Source organism: Cryptomeria japonica, chromosome 7, assembly GCF_030272615.1.
Source record: "Cryptomeria japonica chromosome 7, Sugi_1.0, whole genome shotgun sequence".
NCBI lineage: Eukaryota > Viridiplantae > Streptophyta > Pinopsida > Cupressales > Cupressaceae > Cryptomeria > Cryptomeria japonica.
The window spans coordinates 38956637-38977389 of record NC_081411.1 but is presented as its reverse complement, the minus strand read 5'-3'; the positions used below and the strand labels follow the sequence as shown (position 1 = coordinate 38977389).

The 20753-nt window shown below is 36.4% G+C and overlaps 1 protein-coding gene across 1 annotated transcript in view; it reads right to left on the bottom strand.

Moving 5' to 3' along the window:
- Positions 1-349: 349 nt before the first annotated feature.
- Positions 350-20753, bottom strand: part of LOC131056275 (borneol dehydrogenase, mitochondrial-like) — a 58986-nt gene continuing 38582 nt past the window's right edge. Inside the window, exon 2 of the mRNA XM_057990624.2 lies at positions 350-1075. Coding sequence (XP_057846607.2) covers positions 350-1075 — 726 coding nt within the window. The remainder of the gene's footprint in view (positions 1076-20753) is intronic.

Genomic DNA, 20753 nt, shown 5'->3' with positions numbered 1-20753 from the left:
TATGTTATATTTTAACTTCACTCTTTGAACTTTCTTTTTGAATCCACATAAAGACTATACACTTGAATCCAAAAGTACAATACAACTTTCTCTTTGTTATTTACATCAACCTAGAGTTTCATGATGTACAATTCTGTCATCGACTTTTTTTAATAATATATTGTACAAAGATATTTGAGATTGATTTGAAAAATTCAATAGGACTTATTCATTGATTTGAGAAGTTACAGAACTATAACTTTAGGTTTACAACTTCTCTTGCAGATTTCCCATCATAACTTCTCGATTCTAACAGTTAAAAGGAAATTTAATGTTATCTAATACAATCCCCAACTGTTGTTTGCAACTGTTACCCCCCGTCTACCACTATGTTGTGACCATTCACATATTTGGATTCATCACTGGCCAGATACAAAGCAGCCATTGCAATATCCTCTGCTTTAAGAATGGCTTCCTTTAAGGGCACTATCATCTGAGCCGCGGCCTCCAACTGGGCCTTTGCCTCTGGTGAAGGAGTCATTCCCGCATAATTCAGTACCAGATCTGTGGCAACTAAAGCAGGGGAAACATAATTCACTCGTATACCACATTTCCCCAACTCTGCTGCACCATTCTTAGTCAGCCCAACAATGGCATGTTTGGAGGCTGTGTAGGAGTAAGGACTAGCTGCTCCTACTATTCCTGCAACACTAGCCGTTGAGATAATGCTGCCCTTTCTCTTAGGGATCATAACGCAAGCCACATGCTTAATTCCATGCATTACTCCTTTTACATTTGTGTTCATCACTCGATCGAAATCCTCCATATCATACTCTCCCACGCTTGCTTTCTCGACTTTCAGAGCTCCTGCGTTGTTATACATTATGTCAAGCTTTCCGTGCTTTTCCATGGCCAAATCCACTGCTGCACTTACGTCTTTCTCTTTTGTCACATCACAGTGGATATATGTCGCTGAGGAAGAAAGGGATTCAGCGGTTTTCAGATCAGCCTCATCTGCAATGTCTGCAATAATGACTTTGGCTCCATGATTTGCAAATACCCGAACAGCAGCCTCCCCCAATGCCGCCCGATCCGCCTGTGATTATTGCAACGTTGTCTTGTAGTCTGCATTTAACAAATACAATATTATTTCTAAATAGACCTCGAAAAAAAATTGTTCATGATAGTTTCTCGTCTCTGTTTCTATGTGCCTATGATATTATTAAAATTTGGCATTGACAGCCAAACAGAGATGTTTATGAAAGTAAAATCAGAATATATGATGATTAATGAACTTGAAGGCATGTAGAAAACATTTTTATATCAGCTCGTTAAAACCCTGAACAATGTTTAAAGTTAGAAAGGAAAGAAACCTCTCAAGTATTCGCTTTCCAAGAGCCGGCATTATAGGGGACATGTAACCTATGACCCTTTTTTAGTGAAGCCTAGCAGCATCTAAAAGGATCGCAAGCTCTGAGATGATATGTACAAATTATGTAAAGGTTCTCGCATAAATTTGTTTATTCTTGGACTGTTTGTTGAACGCGACAAGAAGGAGCCAATCTCTCTAAACCTAGAAAACCTAGTTTGTTCTCTTGCAAAGTAGTGCTGGTGCAATAGTTTCTAATTTCATGCTCATCGGCTACCCATCCTTATCTACTATAGATAGAGATTTTTGTTTTTCCCATTGGTGGATTGCCATCGAGTTAGTTTTTGTTTTTCATGTGATGTTGTCAATATTGTATTGAGTACTGCTTTGCATAAGCTGCTTTGTTTTTTTTCTTTTGTAATTTGAGATAGATATAGAGTTCTTTTTAATTTTTAGATTACATTTTGTAATATTTGATTATATATTTTATAATAATCTATTTTTGTTTAATTATGAACAATTCAATAAGGACATATTGATTAATCAATAGTCTAGATTTAAATCAATTTCAAATTGTTGGGACCCAATAGTCTAGATTATAAATTTGCATATTAAGTACGTTTAGATCTATTTTTCTTCACATGATCATCTTTATTATCATATCACCTAATTTAGATAAAAGATCTCGTCTTCGAATTGATCTTTTTAGAAATTTATATGATTACTTATCAATTGTTACCCCATTATTTATTTTGAACAAAATAATGTGTATTTAATTTTGTTGGTGTAAATGATTATTCATCTTGGATATTATTACACCTTACTTAATTTTACTTAGGAAATGCATTCCATAGTAGTTTGGGTATGAGACACTTGGGTGTTTGTGCCACATTGGGATAGTGTGTGTAGGAGAATTTCCACCTTTTGTGGACTTATCTTGTTGTTACACTCCACATTTAGTGGGTGATCCACCTCATGTGAAATATTTTATTGTTTCTCCTACCTACCCACACCTATTTCCTACCTACCCTTGTTTCTTATTGAGCCACATGTCATGTTTGTGTGCTCACATATCCATATAGCCTTGCCTATATAAGCAGACTCATATTCATTGTATGTAACACTTAATGATCCAATTGTTCAGTATTTTCATCTTGATAGAATACACTTTATTCCTATCATATATTTTGTCTCTCTTATTTGTTCTTTCCATTGCCTCTTGATCTTGACAAAATCTCACATGGTATCAGAGCCATTAGAGTGTCATTGGTTTGCCAATTGAGAGAAATTTGGGGTTTGCATTTTGGATCTTTCTATTGCAGGTTTTTATTGGAGCTTGTTGGGTCAAATATGGGGTTACCAATGGATTGGGGAAGTCCAAGAAAGTCAATTTTGCCTTATGTTTCATCCAAATCAGACTTCGAAGGCCAAATCTAGAGGCATTTGAAGTTTGAAGCTGCGGCGGAAATTTTCCAGAAATTATAATTTTGCAGTAAATTTTCAAATAGTGATATCTCACTCATCTGGACTCCATTTTTCAAGCAATTTATTTAGTTTTGAGGTAGAATTTTGTGATCTATATAGTGGTGCAGGAGTTTTCTATTTTGCGGATATAGGTGTTTCGGAAATCATGAAATCCTATTTTTTACAACTTTGGAGGCTTCATTTGGGCTCATATGGACTCCTTTTCAAGTGCCATTTTCTTTTAGAGTGCATAATTTTTTGTCTACTTTCATAATCTGCCATTAGTTTGTAGTGATCACTAGCAGTATTTGTTGAAGTCTCTTATATCTAATTTTCAGAAGTTGTAAATTGAAATCAGAAGTCCACTTTGCCTTGTTTTTCAAGTGGCCCATTGTATTTGCACTAAGTATAAAGTGCTAAATCACCATTTTAGGGGGGGGTTTCTTGATTGAGTATTTTGGGGGGGTGTATTGTGTGATTGTGCCTCTCCCTATCTTGTGTTTTTTTTCATTTTTGTGCTATGGGTTCTCCTAAATTTCCACTTTTAACTCATCATAATTATGCATCATGAAAGATTAAGGCATGGAGTAAAATAATGGAAAAATGATTCATTTATTATGTAAATGAAACTATTATAGCACCACCCGATCCTAAGGCTAATCCTAATGCTCAAATTGAATGGCTTACTAAGAATGCTATGGCACTTGGAACTCTTAGAAAGTATGTATCAGATGACCTCATTTTTCACATTGATAAGTGTACTACAATTAAAGAGGCTTGGGATATTTTTCAGAAATTGTATGGTCAAGTTGATGAGATTAAAGGCTACAAGCTTGATAGTGAACTCACAATTTTGGATCCCAAAGATTTTGATACAATCTAGGATTATGTCACAAAAACAAATGAGATAAGACCAAAGCTAAAGTATTGTGGAGTTAACAAAAAAGATGCTCAATCGGTTTATAACTTGTTGGACAAGCTTCCTTCAGAGTATCCAGCCTTTGTATCTAGCTTTCACACCCATAGGTTAGCTCAAGGTTCTGATAACTCAATGATGAACGGATAGTACCAAATAGGTATTGAGAGGGGGGGGGGGTGAATCAATATAGACAAAAGCCTCAATCTTAAACTGGTCTGTCAGCAGACACTGTGCTTAGGCAGACAAATAGTAATACCGGTTCTCAAAGAAAGTACAACTGGCAAAACCCAGAATAACTAAGACAAGCATAAACTGGTTGACACTTATCTTCTCATACAATCTAATATTTCATTTCATTTCACCCTAGTGCATGAGCAGGTAATCTATCATAAAAGATATATATATAAACAGCTAGATCAACATGATTCACCGCTTGAAAGAAAACAACATAGCATCACATGAAAAAGACATCACATATGACACACATATTTTTCACATAGAAACCCAACTGAAAAAAACCACGATGGGGATGAATACCCACAAGTTGTTTTGAACTCTTTAGAAGTCCGCTCTGTTAGGAGCCTTGTCTAGCTAAGGACTAATACAATAGGTTCTGTTAGGAACCAATCTTGTTAGGGATCACCCAATTAAGGGATGGCTAGAATACCCAGTTAAGGGTTAAACCCTGTTAAAGGTTACCTTGTTAGAGGATTTCAAGAACCCAATGGTTTTGAGTCACCCTGTTAAAGGATTTATAGTAAGCCAGTTAAAGCTACCCTGTTGAGGGATTTCCCAAATGTTGAAGTGGTTAGAGATCAACAAGTATTACAATGGTCTGGTAGCAGCACTCAATGCCAATGCAGATCTGCTTTAGCTCCTCTTCACCTTCTGCACTTACACTCTGCAGGTATCACTTCTCTCATCTGGTCTGGCAAAAATCACATATCTCTTCTCTTGGATATGCACACACAACTTTTGCCAACAACCTCAAAAAGAAACACAACATCGACCTTATAGGAAACAGATAGGTCAGTAGCTTAAACCCTAAACCTTAAACCTGTTAGGTTAAGCAATTCAAACGGTTCAATCCTGACCATTGAGCACTTTGCATTAAATGCAATAGTCTTGAACCAATCTCAAGACGTTCTCCATCATTCGTTTTAAATCGATTTCATGGCGGCTGATAACCCATCACACGTTATCATCGTTTATAGACTTTGCACATTCCCAAGGTAGATAGGGACAATCTCCTTCATGCAAGATCCTTCACGCGCACAAAGATGACATGGCAACATGATTTGTTCTTCGTTACAATGCTAACTCATCACACAAAGTCACCAATTGAGTCACATAAGCTTGAGGCACTTCAACTAGAAACCCTAAAGTTGAGACTACCAATCGGTAGTCATACAAAGCTTCCATGTGCTAGTTCCCATAACCACATGTTGGTTCACCTTAAGAAAACACACCGCTTCACTTTGGCACAAATACCGTTTCACAGTGTTATATCAGTTCTCACATATATCAGTTCTCTCCTCTTCAACATATTGACATCAATGATAACATACAATGTCATCATGTCTTCATACCGGTTCACATAATGCCAAAAATCTCCCCCTTTGGCATTGATGGCAATATACAAAGATATCTCTCCACTTCACATCATCTCTCTTAATTTCTACAAATATCTTCTCTGCTTCTCTTCTTCTCCCCCTTTGACAACAATGCCAAAGTTGAGGCACAAGCTTCCCTATTCCATTATGCTGCTCCCCCTGAGGAGTATCATCCTTCAACACATCAATCCAAAAAAAATTTGACTATGCAATACTTGACTGATGTGGAGCATATACCTTTAGTTTACTTCCTGAAGGGGCAGCAGCCCTAATTCACCTCTTAAGTACATAAATGTAGCCTTTGGGAGAGGCTTGGTGAGTATGTCTGCTAACTGCTCCTTACTAGAAACATGTTCCAGTGTAATCTCTTTGTGCTAAACCTTTTCCCTCAAGAAATGATACTTAAGCTCAAAGTGCTTGGTTCTAGAATGCAAAACTGGATTCTTGGAGATGTTAATTGCACTAGTATTGTCACAAAATATACTTACCGGTTCAGATACAGGAACTTTGAAGCCATTTAATACATGCTTCATCCAAATTGTCTAAGTGCAGTTCATGAAAGTTGCAACATACTCTGCTTCCGTTGTAGATTGACAGATACAACTCTACTTCTTACTCATCCATGAGACCAGTCTACCACCAAGAAAGAATCCACACTTTCAGGTTAAAATCATTATTGTATGGATACCATAACCCATAGTCAATAGTTCCCTTTAGATATCTAAGAATCCCCTTGACCGCTACCAAGTGGGATTCTCATGGACTTTTCTAGAACCTTACAGTAATGCCAACTGCATGTGCAATATCTAGTCTGCTATGCACTACATAATGCAACTTACCAGTCATTGATATGTATTCCTTCTCATCAATCAATGCCGAGTCATCCTCTTTGGATAGTTTACAACTGGTCGCCATCGGTGTACCAACCGGTTTGCTATCTTCCATGCCAAAGGTCTTCAACACCTCTTTGACATACTTGGACTGGGTGATAAAGATTCCATCTTTCATCTGCTGGATCTATAGTCCAATGAAAAACTTAATGTCCCCTATGAGTGATGTCTCAAACTCTTTCTTCATCTCATCTACAAACTCATGACTCATCTTGTCATCTCCACCAAAAATAATGTCATCAACAAATACCTCATAGATCAGGATCTGATCTCCTTCAGAATTCAAGTAGATATTGCTATCTTCACTTGTTCTCTCAAATCCAATCTTCACAAGATGGGAGTGTAGGCATTCATACCATGCTCTAAGTACCTGTTTTAGACCATATAAGGCATTATGTAGCCTACACACCATGTCACTATCTTCAGATAGGGAAAACCCATCCGGTTGCTCTATATACACTTCCTCTTCAAGTACACCATTTAGGAATATAGATTTTACATCCATTTGATATACTTTGAATCTTTTAAAAGCTACATATGCAAGAAGCATACAAACTACTTCCAATCTGGCTACAGGAGCAAAGGTTTTTCCATAGTCTTTTCCTTCTTCTTGGGCATATCCTTTGCACATTAGTCTGGCTTTGTCTCTAATCACTATGCCATCCTCATTTAGCTTATTTCTAAAAACCCATTTGGTACCAATGACATTTTTATGCTCCGGTCTGGGTACCAGAGACCATGTACCATTCTTCTCTATTTGGTCAAGTTCCTCTTCCATTGCCTTGATCTAGTCTTCATCTTTATGTGCCTCTTTGAATGATTAGGCTCAAATTTAGAGATCATACATGAGTTTTCTCTGATCTTCCTTCTTGTAAGAATTCCTACATCCTTATCTCCTATGATCTGCTTAGGATCATGATTTAGCTTGACATACCGAGGAATGGTCTTGATAGATTCCTCTTTCTTTTCTTCTTCATCCTCATCTCCATCAATATCAACATCTACATCTACCAGTGTAGGAACATTGTTACTGGTACTTGGTTGACTGACAACCGGCTCATTTACCACTTGCTCACTGCCGGTTTCCTCAGTTTTCTCAGAGGTTTCATCAACTCTTACATTGATGCTTTCCATAATTCTCTGAGTCCTATTGTTGAAACACTTGAGAGCTTTTCTCTTGGTGGAATACCCTAGGAATATTCCCTCATCACATTTCGCATCAAATTTGCTCTGGTGTTCGCTCCTCTTGATGTAACATTTGCTACCAAACACTCTAAAGTAGCTAACCACAGGTGTCTTACCAGTCCAATAATCATAAGGAGTTTAATCCTTGCCTTTCTTAATGAGTACCTGGTTCATTGTGTAGACTGCACTGCTCATCGCTTCTCTCCAAAAGGTGTGAGCTACCTTTCCTTGAATCAACATACTTCTAGCCGCTTCAACCACAGTCCGGTTATTCCTCTCTGTTAGGCCATTCTGCTGTGGAGTTTGGGGGGTAGACAGTTGCCTCTTGATGCCATGATCTTCAGAGTACCTGTTGAATTCACCGGAAGTGAATTCCCCTCCTTGATCAGTTCTCAGGCACTTGATCCTTTTACCACTTTCCTTCTCCACTAATGCTCTGAAAGCTTTGAACTTTAACAAAAGCTTTAGACTTATCTTTCAAAAATGTGACCCACATCATTCTTGAGCAGTCATCAGTGAGAATCATGAAGTACCTATCACCCTGCACACTCCTAGTTTTCATAAGACCACACAAATCAGTATGCACAAGATCAAGCAAATTGTTAGCAGTGGAAGGTTTACCTTTAAGGGTTGAGGAAGATATTTTCCCCAATTGACACTCTCTGCACAAGGTATTATCCAGTTTTCTTAGCATCGACAACCCTCTAACTACCTTGATCTTACTGGCCTTCACAATATTATCAAAGTTTACATGGCAGATTCTCCTATGCCATATCCAACTATCATCAAATTTAACCATAAGACGTGTACTTATATTTGCGTTCAGCTGAAATAGATTAACTTTGGTCTGCATGCCGGTGGCCACCAATTCACCACTCTTTCCTTTGATTCTACAAACTCCATTCTTGAATTCCAGAGTGAGACCACTATCATTCAGCTAGGCAACACTCAGAAGGTTGTGTCTGAGACCATCAACCCAATACATATTGTCAGCACTACTCTTTCCATTCAGAGAGATGGACCCTCTGCCTTTGACCATACATGGTGCATCATTGCCAAAGCGAACCACACCACCATCGTACTCTTCCAAGGATAGAAACTTTCTCCGGTCACAAGTCATGTGGCGAGAATAGCCACTGTCAATAATCCACTCATTGGAATTATCAAACCAGGAGACAAGAGCCTTCTTGTCTAACACATATTCCTTGCCAACAACAAACACAATATCTTCATTTTCTTCATCTTATGATTCCTCATCTATGACACCTTCATCAACTACCACAAAGCAGTTTCTTCGGTTTCCTCCTTTGAATTTATTGAATCTTTCTGGTTTATCCTTATTGTCACCATTAGGATAGTTTACAACTATATGTCCTATCCGGTTGCAAGAAAAGCATTTTAAAGGGAGCTTACCTCTGTATTTGCCGGTTCCTTTAGGGAGTTTCCTGGCAAGAAGAGCTTCAAATGCCACCAGAATCTCCTCATCATCCATTTCTCTGCTCTGTCTTGGTTTACCACTGGTGCTAGCTTCTTTTCCTTTTCTGGATGGTACAACAGAAGCTTTAAAAGCTGATTCAATCTTTTGAACACTGCCATCAAAACTAGTTAGCTCATAGGTTGTCAACTTTGTAATGATGGAGTCTAGGGATACCTTAGTCTTATCTATTGATCTCAACTCCTGAATAGCAGCAACCCTTATTGCATAGACTGGTAATAAGGATCTCAGGACTTTGCTTACCATAGTGGAATCTTCCATTTTACCACCTGCACTCTTGATATCTCCAACAATAGTTTTGATTCTTATTCCATATTGTTGAATGGTCTCACCTTCAACCATCCACATGTCTTCAAACTTACCTCTAAAGATTCCTTCCTTAGATTGTTTTACATGCTCATCACTGCCATAGATATTTTCAAGAGTATCCCATACCTCTTTGGGATTTACCTTATCTTGGACATCAATGAACTCAATGTTAGATAAACTACTAATTAGGGCTTCCATGACTTGCCCATTCTCCTGCATCTCTCTCTTTTATTCATTGGTGAGAGTATCGGTAGGGGCAACATAGGTATTCTCAACATAGCTCCAGTGTTGAGCACCCATGCTTCTGATGTATATCTTCATTCTGTCTTTCCATATACTGAAATTTTCTCTGCTAAACTTTGGACCTTCCCTCTTCATCATTAGACTGAGATCTTTACCTCAAGCGGTTAAGATTATAAGATAGATAACCTTAAGCATGCTCTGATACCAATTGATAACTCAATGATGAATGGATAGTACCAAATAGGTACTAAGAGGGGGGGGGGTGGGGGTGAATCAGTACAGACAAAAGCCTCTATCTTAAACTGGTTTGTCGGCAGACACTATGCTTAGGCAGACAAACAATAATATCGGTTCTCAAACAAAGTACAATTGGCAAAACCTAGAATAACTGAGACAATCATAAACCGGTTGACACTTATCTTCTCATACAATCTAATACTTCATTTCATTTCACCCTAGTGCATGAGAAGGTAATCTATCATAAAAGATATAAATATATATATATATAAACAGCTCGATCAACATGATTCATCGCTTGATAGAAAACAACATAGCATCACATGAAAAAGACATCACATATAACACACATATTTTTCATGTGGAAACCCAATAGGGAAAAACAACGATGGGGATGAATACCCACAAGCTGTTTTGAACTCTTTAGAAGTCCGCTCTATTAGGAACCTTGTCCATTTAAAGACTAATACAATAGGTTCTGTTAGGAACCGATCCTGTTAGGGATCACCTGGTTAAGGGATGGCTAGAATACCCGGTTAAGGGTTAAACCCTATTAAAGGTTACCTTGTTAGAGGATTTCAAGAACTCAATGGTTTTGAGTCACCTTGTTAAAGGATTTACAGTAAGCCGGTTAAAGCTACCCTATTAAGGGATTTCCCAACTATTGAAGTGGTTAGAGATCAATAGGTATTACAATGATCTGGTAGTAGCACTAATTGCCAATGCAGATCCACTTTACCTCCTCTTCACCTTCTGCACTTACACTCTACAGGTATCACTTCTCTCTTCTAGTTTGGCAAGAATCACATATCTCTTCTCTTGGATATGCACACACAACTTTTGCCAACAACCTCAGAAAGAAACACGACATCGACCTTATAGGAAACAGATAGGTTGGTAGCTTAAACCTTAAACCCTAAACCTGTTAGGTTAAGCAATTCAAATGATTCAATCCTGACCATTGAGTACATTGCATTAAATGCAACAGTCTTGAGCCAATCTCAAGATGTTCTCCATCATTTTTTTCCCACCGATTTCATGGCGGCTGATAACCCATCACATGTTATCACCATTTAAAGACTTTGCACATTCCCAAGGTAGATAGGGACAATCTCCTTCATCCAAGATCCTTCACATGCACAAAGCTGATGTGGCAACATGATCTGTTCTTTGTTACAATGCTAACTCATCACACAAAGTCACTGATTGAGTCACATAGGCTTGAGGCACTTCAACCGAAAACCCTGAAGTTGAGACTACCAACCGGTAGTCATACAAAGCTTCCATGTGCCGGTTCCCATAACCACATGCCAGTTCACCTTAAGAAAACACACCACTTCACTTTGGCACAAATACCGGTTCATAGTGTTATACCAATTCTCACATATACCGGTTCTTGGTAACATACCGGTTCTCACATATACCAGTTCTCTCCTCTTCAACATATTGACATTAATGACAACATACAATGTCATCATGTCTTCATACCAGTTCACATAATGCCAACAGGTTCCTCATACTCTTCTCCCTCATTTGATTCATTCATGGAGATGTTGATACTTGAGCAATCTAAGTTGACCATGATGGGGATTCTCAAATATTTAAAGTCACAAGCTTTGGTGGCTAATAATGGGAATCAAAGAAATCAAGGAAGAGGCAAGAATCAAAAGCAACCTAAGTCAAAACCACATCAAGATGGAGCACAATCTTCCTCTCCACAACAAGGTGATTTTCCATTCTCACCTAAGAGGAAATCATATAAGGACAATATTTTTTGTGGATATTGCAAGAAGTCAGGACATGACGAGCATCATTGTTACAAGAAGTATATTGATGAGTTGAAGAATCTTCTTGAGAAGAAGAAAATCAACCTACCTTCTAGAATGTCTACATCGGCTTCATCTTCCAAGGATAAAGGAATGGATCATACTTTTGGGACAAATAAAGGAAAGGGACAAGCTCTTTATGCTACTACAAATCATGATTTAGGGAGATGGCTTCTAGATTTAGGGGCTTCTCATCATATGGCATCTTTGCAGTCTATGTTTTCTACATTTGAGCCTCACATGCTGAAGATTTTGATGGGCAGTCATACATACATGGATGTGATTGGGAAAGTATCTATTTCCATTGGGGAGAACTCCTTTAATGATGTGTTGTGTGTACCCCACTTGACAAACAATCTTCTTTCCATTTATCAAATCACACATGGGGCAACTTGGAAAACTGTGGAGTTCACACCTAATTCAGTTATCATTAGAGACTTGGAGAATGGAGCTATCATTGCGACTGGGGTGGTTGATCATGCATCTTGGTTGTACTCTTTTTTATATTTTGGTCCTATTGATGAGGTTGATACTTCCTATGTTGATGATTTAGATTTTGAGGATCACATTGGGCACTTGAACTTGGGGATTGTCACTTGTGACCCCATTCTTGAGCCTTGCATTTCATCTCCTTCTCTTGATATCACACCACCTATTGCACTTGATGATGTAGCTAGTGCGACAATTTTGCCTTCTTGTGATTCAGTGCAGCAGGATTTTTAATGTCTTCTAGCTTCAGTTGATTAGGATGCCTACTTGACAGACATTGTAGGTTTGTTTGTGGTCTCCTACATTGCAGATCTAGGAGACAATTGATGACATTCATATTCTCTTTGATGAAGATGAACCTTCTTTGATTATTGCGAGGGATCACTCTGACCCTCTTGGGCATTCTCTACATGATCAAACTTTAGAGGTTGACATGATTGTGGATACTTTTGTACAACACTTGGAGGGGTCTCTTTATCTTTTGAGGAGACATATGAGTCTTTGGATATTGTTCTACATTCATCTCCACTAGATAATGGAGTTCCTTTTTCAGCAGTGTGGCACAATTTACCACCTTTGGAGGGGGTACCTTTTAGCATCGACATGGGGACACTTGAGTAGTTTTCAGATATTCATTTCATCAAGAGTATTTTTGCTTCATCTTCCCTTCATGATTGGGGAGACTTTTTAGATCGACCTTTGGTTTTGTTTCTTCCTAAGGGGAGGAACGTGGTTCAACATTCATGGAGCAGTTTCTTCATTCATCTTCGAGCTTCTATCATTGGTGCAGATTCCACATTGAGGGGGGGCTTCCTAGTCTCTCTTCTTCTTCTCTCATATGGGGGGGGGGGACTTTTTCCTCACATGGGGTTTTGCTCCTCGCACACTTCTATGAGATTTCTTTGTATCTAGTTTTCATCTCTCTTTTGGGGGAGGGTTTTTTCCCATTGGGTTTTTCTCTCTTTCCCCGATTTGTGAGTGATTTCATTGCATTGGTTTGCATGCATTTGCATTTGTACATGGGTACCTAACATGGCCTTGTAGTTGGGACCCATCTGGTATTGCTTAGTTGCAGTGTAGACTTAAGTGCATTCCCCTAAGTTTCACTTAAGGGGGGATGTTGTTGTAAATAATTATTCATCTTGGATATTATTACACCTTACTTAATTTTACTTAGGAAATGCATTCCATAGTAGTTTGGGTATGAGACACTTGGGACAGTGTGTGTAGGAGAATTTCTACCTTTTGTGGACTTATCTTGTTGTTACACTCCACATCCAGTGGGTGATCCACCTCATGTGGAATGTTTTATTGTTTCTCCTACCTACCCACACCTATTTCGTACCTACCCTTGTTTCTTATTGAGCCACATGTCATGTTTGTGTGCTCACATATCCATATAGCCTTGCCTATATAAGCAGGCTCATATTCATTGTATGTAATGCTTAATGATCGAGTTGATGAGTATTTTCATCTTGATAGAATACAGTTTATTCCTATCATAAATTTTGTCTCTCTTATTTGTTCTTTCCATTGCCTCTTGATCTTGGAAAAATCTCACAAATTTTGTTTCCCTCATTCGGTTTGATCTGTCTTTAATCATGCACCTTTTGTTCCTTTATGCTTCACCTTTTCTACCCCATTAAACCTATGTATAGGTTGAAGGTTCAAAGTTCATCTGGTGCCTTTACGTGGATCATGGCTTTACAGTGTTATTAAGCGAGTGAGCATGATCATGTTAAGTTGTTCTTCAACTTGAACTTTGATCCATTTCTAAATCGGTTCAAGGTTCAAAGACTTTCTTTATTTTTGTTAAGGGACTTCGCTCATTCCCGGTGTTGTGTTGAGCTGCAAGTTGAGAGTTCTTTTGTTTTCTCTGAATTGAACTTGAACCATTGAACTCCTTGCGAGATGGTTAAAAGATCAAAGGTTCATTCCAAGTTTGGCCCTGAGGAAATTAATAAAACTAAAGGTGGCGGGGAAAAAGAAATATTCTTACCATCTTATAATTTAAAATTCTAAATTCAGAAAGAAATCATGAAAACGTAAATGGTTTGTGTGGAGTTGATGTGTAAATAAGAAATTTGTTACGTTCCCATTAAATTTTTGGTTATCTCACATGTTTAGATGAATTATTATGAGGCGTGTGTAGATGTTACTTAGTTTTTTTTTCGCTTCTTAACATGTGAATTCTCAAATCGAGCAAGTAGTAGTTGTTATTGTTGAAGGCGTGAAAGACGCCGAAGGTAATTTCAACACCATACTTCCGAGGTTTTCATAGATTTCATGGTGGCAACAAGTGATTTTTTATAATTTCCCTTCGTTGTGTTACTAGCTCAGAAAGTCAGTCAGTGTAGAAAATTCTTTGTTTTGGTATAGATTTATGTCCTAATTAGGAACTGTTTGATAAATGTAAAAGCAGTCGTTATAAGGCTGACTCTTCCAAATCTTGGTCACACGTCATGCCTAGTTAGTATACTTCCAGAGTTGGGTGATACTTCTTTGGCCCAAGATGACTTAGGAGATTTCTTAGAAAGAGCTAAAAACCTTAGGGCAGATTCGATGATGGAAATAATAGTTAGAAGTTGCCTAATTGAAGTTGTTGCTTTCCCAACTGTTGCTCCTTGTCTACATCTAGTAATAACATGTATGAATAGATATGATGCTGATAGCAGGTGCATTAGGACCAGCGGTGGTGAATTTGTAGTGGAAATTAAGACAAAAATGATGATGGCTACAATGGGAATCCCTCATAAAGATTCTTACAAAGACTGGTCAATTGGAACCTCATATGCATTTTTATTTGAGAAAAAAGGACATATAGAAGCGTCATTGCAAGGAATTGGCTTCAAAAGATTCAGAAAGGGGGGTCTTGGTTACCCAAGCCTCTTTCTTACCAGAGAACATTTCATCACAACAGTGCGAGATATTATAATTTTGTTAAACAGACTCAAAGGGGACTCACACTTTTTCTATTGGGAGGATTGGATGTACTTCTATATTCAGCTGTTGTTAGCTGGTGAGAAATACCTTGACTGGGTGTAGGTTATTGGCGAAAGACTCCATGAGGGTTTGAGCAACTATGTTACAATGTCTAGTTTTTACATGTTCTCATATTTATTTTATATATTGGCTTGTACCGGAGAATGGCTAGGGTTTCATAATGAGCCTTGGGTGGACGACATGAAGGTTTATGATTATTAACCTTACCTACAACAACATAGACATATAAAAAATTTCTCAAGATGGAATGATGTCTTTACAGGAAGGCTTGCCTATAAACTATAGGGAGACATAAATAAGAGAATGTTAGTCAAGGCCATGGAGATGGTTAGTATATATGGAAGCTACTTTATCTAGTTTCCCAAGTTTACTTACATTAGAGTGGGGCCTTTGAAGGTGAACCATTCAAATTGCACAGGTATGCCTTTGACAGTTATGTGCTTATTGAAGTTTGCATACAATTAGCCTAAATTGACAAAAGGTTAGGGACTAAGGGTAAATCGGGTGTTTCTTTCCCGATTGAACTTGGATAGTATAGTTGTAAATCTGTATCTGATGCCTTGAACCTAGAATTAGAGTTCAAGAAAATGAATGTGCAGCCCTATATTGCTAGACGTAAATTTGATAGTGGGGGATAGGCTGTAGAACATCTAAATGTTGATGACCATTTCTTCCATGAATCGCAGTTAGAAGAAAATTGGGAGAATTGGTGTGATGAATTTGAAGTGAGGAGGCGATTGTGGTCAAGATTTAATTTGCAGTACATTGTTACAATCAGGTTGTCCATTAATGTGTCTGGAGAACAAGAAGAGGAAGGGGAAGATGTATTGGATCCGAAATTCAATGAAAGGGTTCAAGGATAGCCTATTCCTGAAATTGACTGGGATAGAAGAGAAAAGGAAAATATTCAAGCCAAATCCTTCAATGTCATAAGAAGAACAGAGAAGTGGTTAAGAGATCAAAATTTTAGAAAGGAGCCGATTGTCACTCATGAATTAATAGTTGGTCCACTTGCTACAACACAAATTCCCACTTCCTCCTCTAACAAAATTGTTGATGTTGCAGGTGATACAAGGTCTATTATTGGAGAGGTTCAAACCAGAAGATAAAAGAGGTCCCCACAGAGTTCTTCAATAGTTCAAGTTACTCACTCAAGGAGCAAAAAGAAAAAAAGAGAACCAATGGCGAATCAAATTGTTGTGGAATTGGATTAAGGCAAAGAAACCCAAGTGATCATGGATCAACAAGTGTTAAACAACCCTTCAGTGCAGGATACAGATGCAGGCAAAGAACCTGAAGAAGATCCACATCCCATGAGCATTAATTTTTGTCAACCAACCTGATGCTCACACACCTTCATCACCTAAAGAAACTTCCAGCAATTCTCGATGACTTGGAGCTTCAATTGGAAAGAAATGTAGTATTGTTCCTATTACAATTCCCATGGAGGATATGGTAAGTAAGTGCCTTGGGAAAATATCTAAACCCATGAAGCTCAAAACAGTGCCTTGGGAAAATATCTAAACCCATGAAGCTCAAAAAATAGCAAATGATGGAACTTGATGATGAAATAGACCACTGGGTAGCGGAAGTAGGTAAGCCCATCTACGATAGAGATCCAAAAAAATCCACTGCGAATGAATTTATTATTGAGAAGATCAGCCTGGGAGTTGCTTCAAGGGCTATAGATGCTAAACATTTAGAATCCTCTACAAAGAGAATGATATCCAGGACTTGGAAAGATGAGAAGGATAAACGAGAGTTGAAACAAGTTGTTACCCAGATGGCAAAGTATAATAATGCCATACATCACCCAAGTCCTCAGCCCCTAACACATATGACATTGTCCTTTGATCCTAAATCACCAGTGAATCAAAAACTGTTAGATCAAGTCCAGAGAAACTGCTTGATAGCTGAAGTTTTTGATGAGTGGCTTGATTCTATAGTGCACCAGGGCACAAACTATATTTCTAGCCTAATCAAGGTATATGATAATGCTATAACTATGAGTAAAGAGCTGGAATTGGAAGCTACCGCAAGGGAAAAAGAAAGAACTAATGGGTAGAAGTTGTGCTGCAGATGAATGATGTGCAAAAATTTGGTGTTATGAAATTTCTAACTGAGAAGCTGGTGGAAAACTTGCATGACAATGTGCTGTATGTTTCAAGAAAGAATTTTGAATGGAGAAATTCTATCATTAAAGGGGTCATGAAGAAACTACCAAGTTACTAAAAGGATTAAAATAACTAATTGATACGATGCAAAAAGATCTAAAATGTATCGACATACAAATATTGAAGGAGGATGGACAAACGATTGAACCAACAATGGATATGGTCAAAAAATTTAAAGAAAGGGTGCATCTTGTTAAGGAGATGAAGTCTCTAACTATAGATGACTTTTCGAAAGTGGCAAGGATAGAATCAATGTTAGCAGTTTGCTTCGATCACTTAGAAGTGCATAAAATGAAATTTATGCAGGTGAACATGGACAAAAAAGTTTGGAAGCAGTGCATCCTACACATTGGAATCCTGCACTATCAGGTTATCGTGAATTTGTCAACAATGCATCTGGAGTGGCGAAATGTGTGTGGTGCCACGATAAAATAGGACAAATTAGTAATCTCTTCTTCCACGATGGGGTCTTGATCGTTTTATGGATAAGTTGTCATCCTGTCCATGGTCATTGTTCATTTAAGTTTTATCCATTTCAAAGAAAATAGTTTCTTTTTAACTCTAGGGTAGAGTTTAAGAGTTGAGGGTTATTTTCGAATGAACTATTGGCCTAGAGCCTATGAATGTAATTAAGAAAGCTTTGTTGAGGGTCCAAAAAAAGCTTTGATTTGAATGAGAAGACTTAATCTTCTTTGAATTCTAGTGTAGACATTTGATATATGAATGGAATGATATATTTTGTATGATCTTCAAATCTGTGCGTTTGAATGATAGAGCAATCTCTATTGGGATGTATGCTTGTGTACACAATATTTTACTTCAATGTCAGTTCTTCATAAGTCTCTGAATTGATTGTTTAAGAGAATTAGTGGTACATTTTTTTTTAAATAAGTTTAAATGATTTTGGTCCCCTTGGCCAGTGAGGCATGAGCGAGTATCGATCAACATTTATGCTATATTGAATATGCTTGGTGAAATAGGTTTTACATTGAATTGAAATGCTCAAGGTTTAAGTTTGTGAGATTTGCATTTATTCTAATTATCTTGTAGCATTCTTATTGTGTTGACAATTGAATGTGAACGCCTTTCTCGCTTTCTGATGAAAAGTGTGTCTCTTTCTGAATTATTCGCAATGCCCTTCGATCTGCCTATAATTATTGCAACCTTGCCTTCCAGTCTTCATTTAGCACGTACATTTTTGTTATAAATATACCATGAGTTCATGAGAGTTCCCAATCTCTATTTTTTATGTTCCTATGTTAGAATGAAAATTTGGCATTCACAGAAATACAGAGATGTTTATGAGTGTAAAATCAGTATATATGTTGACTAAAAAACATCCTAAGGTATACAGAAGACAATATTTTCTTATCAGAACATTACAAGCGTGAAGAATCTTAAAAAGAGAATAAAGGAAAAACCCTTCTCCGGAGAGCAGCTGCAACGTCTCCTGTAGACATGTTCTTGAGCTAGAAAATACCCTTTAGTGTTAGCTTTCCGAGAGCCGGCTTTATAGCTGACATGTATCCTATGAACATTTTTTTAGTGAAGCTAAACAACATCTAAAATTATCAAGAGGTCTAAGATGCTTGGAGGATAGGTACAAATTACTTAAAGCTATATAATGTATTATATTTTGCACGATAATAGAGAACATCTTGTCCTTTTGACCTTTTGTTATTGTATATTTACTTTTGGTTTTTATAGTTCAATTTGATTTATTTTGTTTGTAAGCTTATATAATTGTGAACATATATATTTTTTATTAATTTTTTTTTAAGATGATATAGGAGTCTTGGATTTATCAAGATTTGATCACTTGTAGGTTTATTAAGAATATTTCAAGTTCACAAAAAGGCCAAGGGCTCATTGACATCAAATTATTTTAATTTAGATTTGAATTTGTAATATTAGAAAAATAATTCATTCTCAAAGAAATATCATATGTAGGAGCCATGGACTTTGTAAGACTTGATCACTTGTAGGCCTATTAAGAATGTTTCAACTCCACAAATAGGCCAAGAGCCCATACATCAATTTATTTTAATTTAGATTAGATTTTATAATATTAGATTATGTAATTTAGAGTAATATTTTTTGTTTGATTAAAAACAAATGAGTAAGGGTACATTGATTCATTGATAGTCTAGATCTGAATCAATGTAAAATTGGTGTGACCAAATTACTTAAATTTTAAGACTTTTCTATTTTTTTAGATTATTAAATTATACATTTAAGTAGATGCAAATAATTTGATCTTTATTGATCAACTAGCATTCTAAATACTTTGAATTGACCTCCTGAAATATTTTTTTAACACCAACCCTAAGACATTGATTGCCAATGAAAAGTTTAATAAAAAAGATCAATGTCTTTGATGTTTTTTTAAACATTAACTTAGTCATAATGTAGATATTAGATAGATTAATTGATTTCAACAATTAACATGCACAACAAACGTAATCACTTTCTACAACACTATATATATATATATATATATATATATATATAGATAACCATGTCCTTATTATCCATCATCATGTAAATATCAAATCTGTAAAAACTATCATACTCATAATAATAACAATTAAAAAAATAACCCAAAACAAAGTCTTTATTAAACCCTGAGATCATTATTAAACCCTCCACCAAGTGGACAAATATGCATATAGATGCGAATCATGTTAAACATGTCTATGCTATTTATATTAAAAGTTGTATAGTTTTGGCTTTAGTTTATATTAAGGATATCAATAAACAAAAAAATGTTGTTTATTGCAGACCATGATAGCGTTTAACTTTTAAAGTCAATAAAGCGCTTCCCACGAGGATAAACAAATTATCTTAATAACTCAGAATCTTGTAACAAAATTATTGGAAATAATCATTGATTTACATCACACGTGATTTTAAATTTAAAACGTTAGTTACAAAACCTAAAAGGTGTGGTTTATGGATGTTTTGTTGGTTTTGAAAGATAAAGTAAAATTGGTTAGTCCAAATATGGTTATTTGTTAAAGACCATCATATAATTGTAGACACTAACAAAATGGTCAATACTTTGTCTCTTATTTTTTAACATATAGTGTCTTTAATTAAACCCCTTTTATTAAAAATTCTTCCAAATTCTAAATAAATAAATTTAACAACTTATTTATTCTATTACTTAAATAAATTTATTTTATTTAATTAACTAATTCATAAGAGCAATAAATTAATAAATCATTTTTATTAATTTATCATATTTATGCTCCTCCAAAATAAAAATTAATAAATTTTATTTATTAATTCAAATTTATTTGTTTTTTGAGGACATAATTAATCATATCTATTTATCCTCTCATGAGAGGATATTTCCTTCTCTTCTTAATTTTTTATTCTTCCGTCTTATCTTCTTATATAGAGATTTTAAATTATTTAATCTTTTCATACAATATCTCATTAATCTTAATTTTTAAATTAAAAAATGAGGTATGCATCTTCAAAAATCTTCTTTTTGTGAGAGGAAATTTTATTTTTTATTTTTCTATTTATCTTTTTGAATGAAGATATTTAATA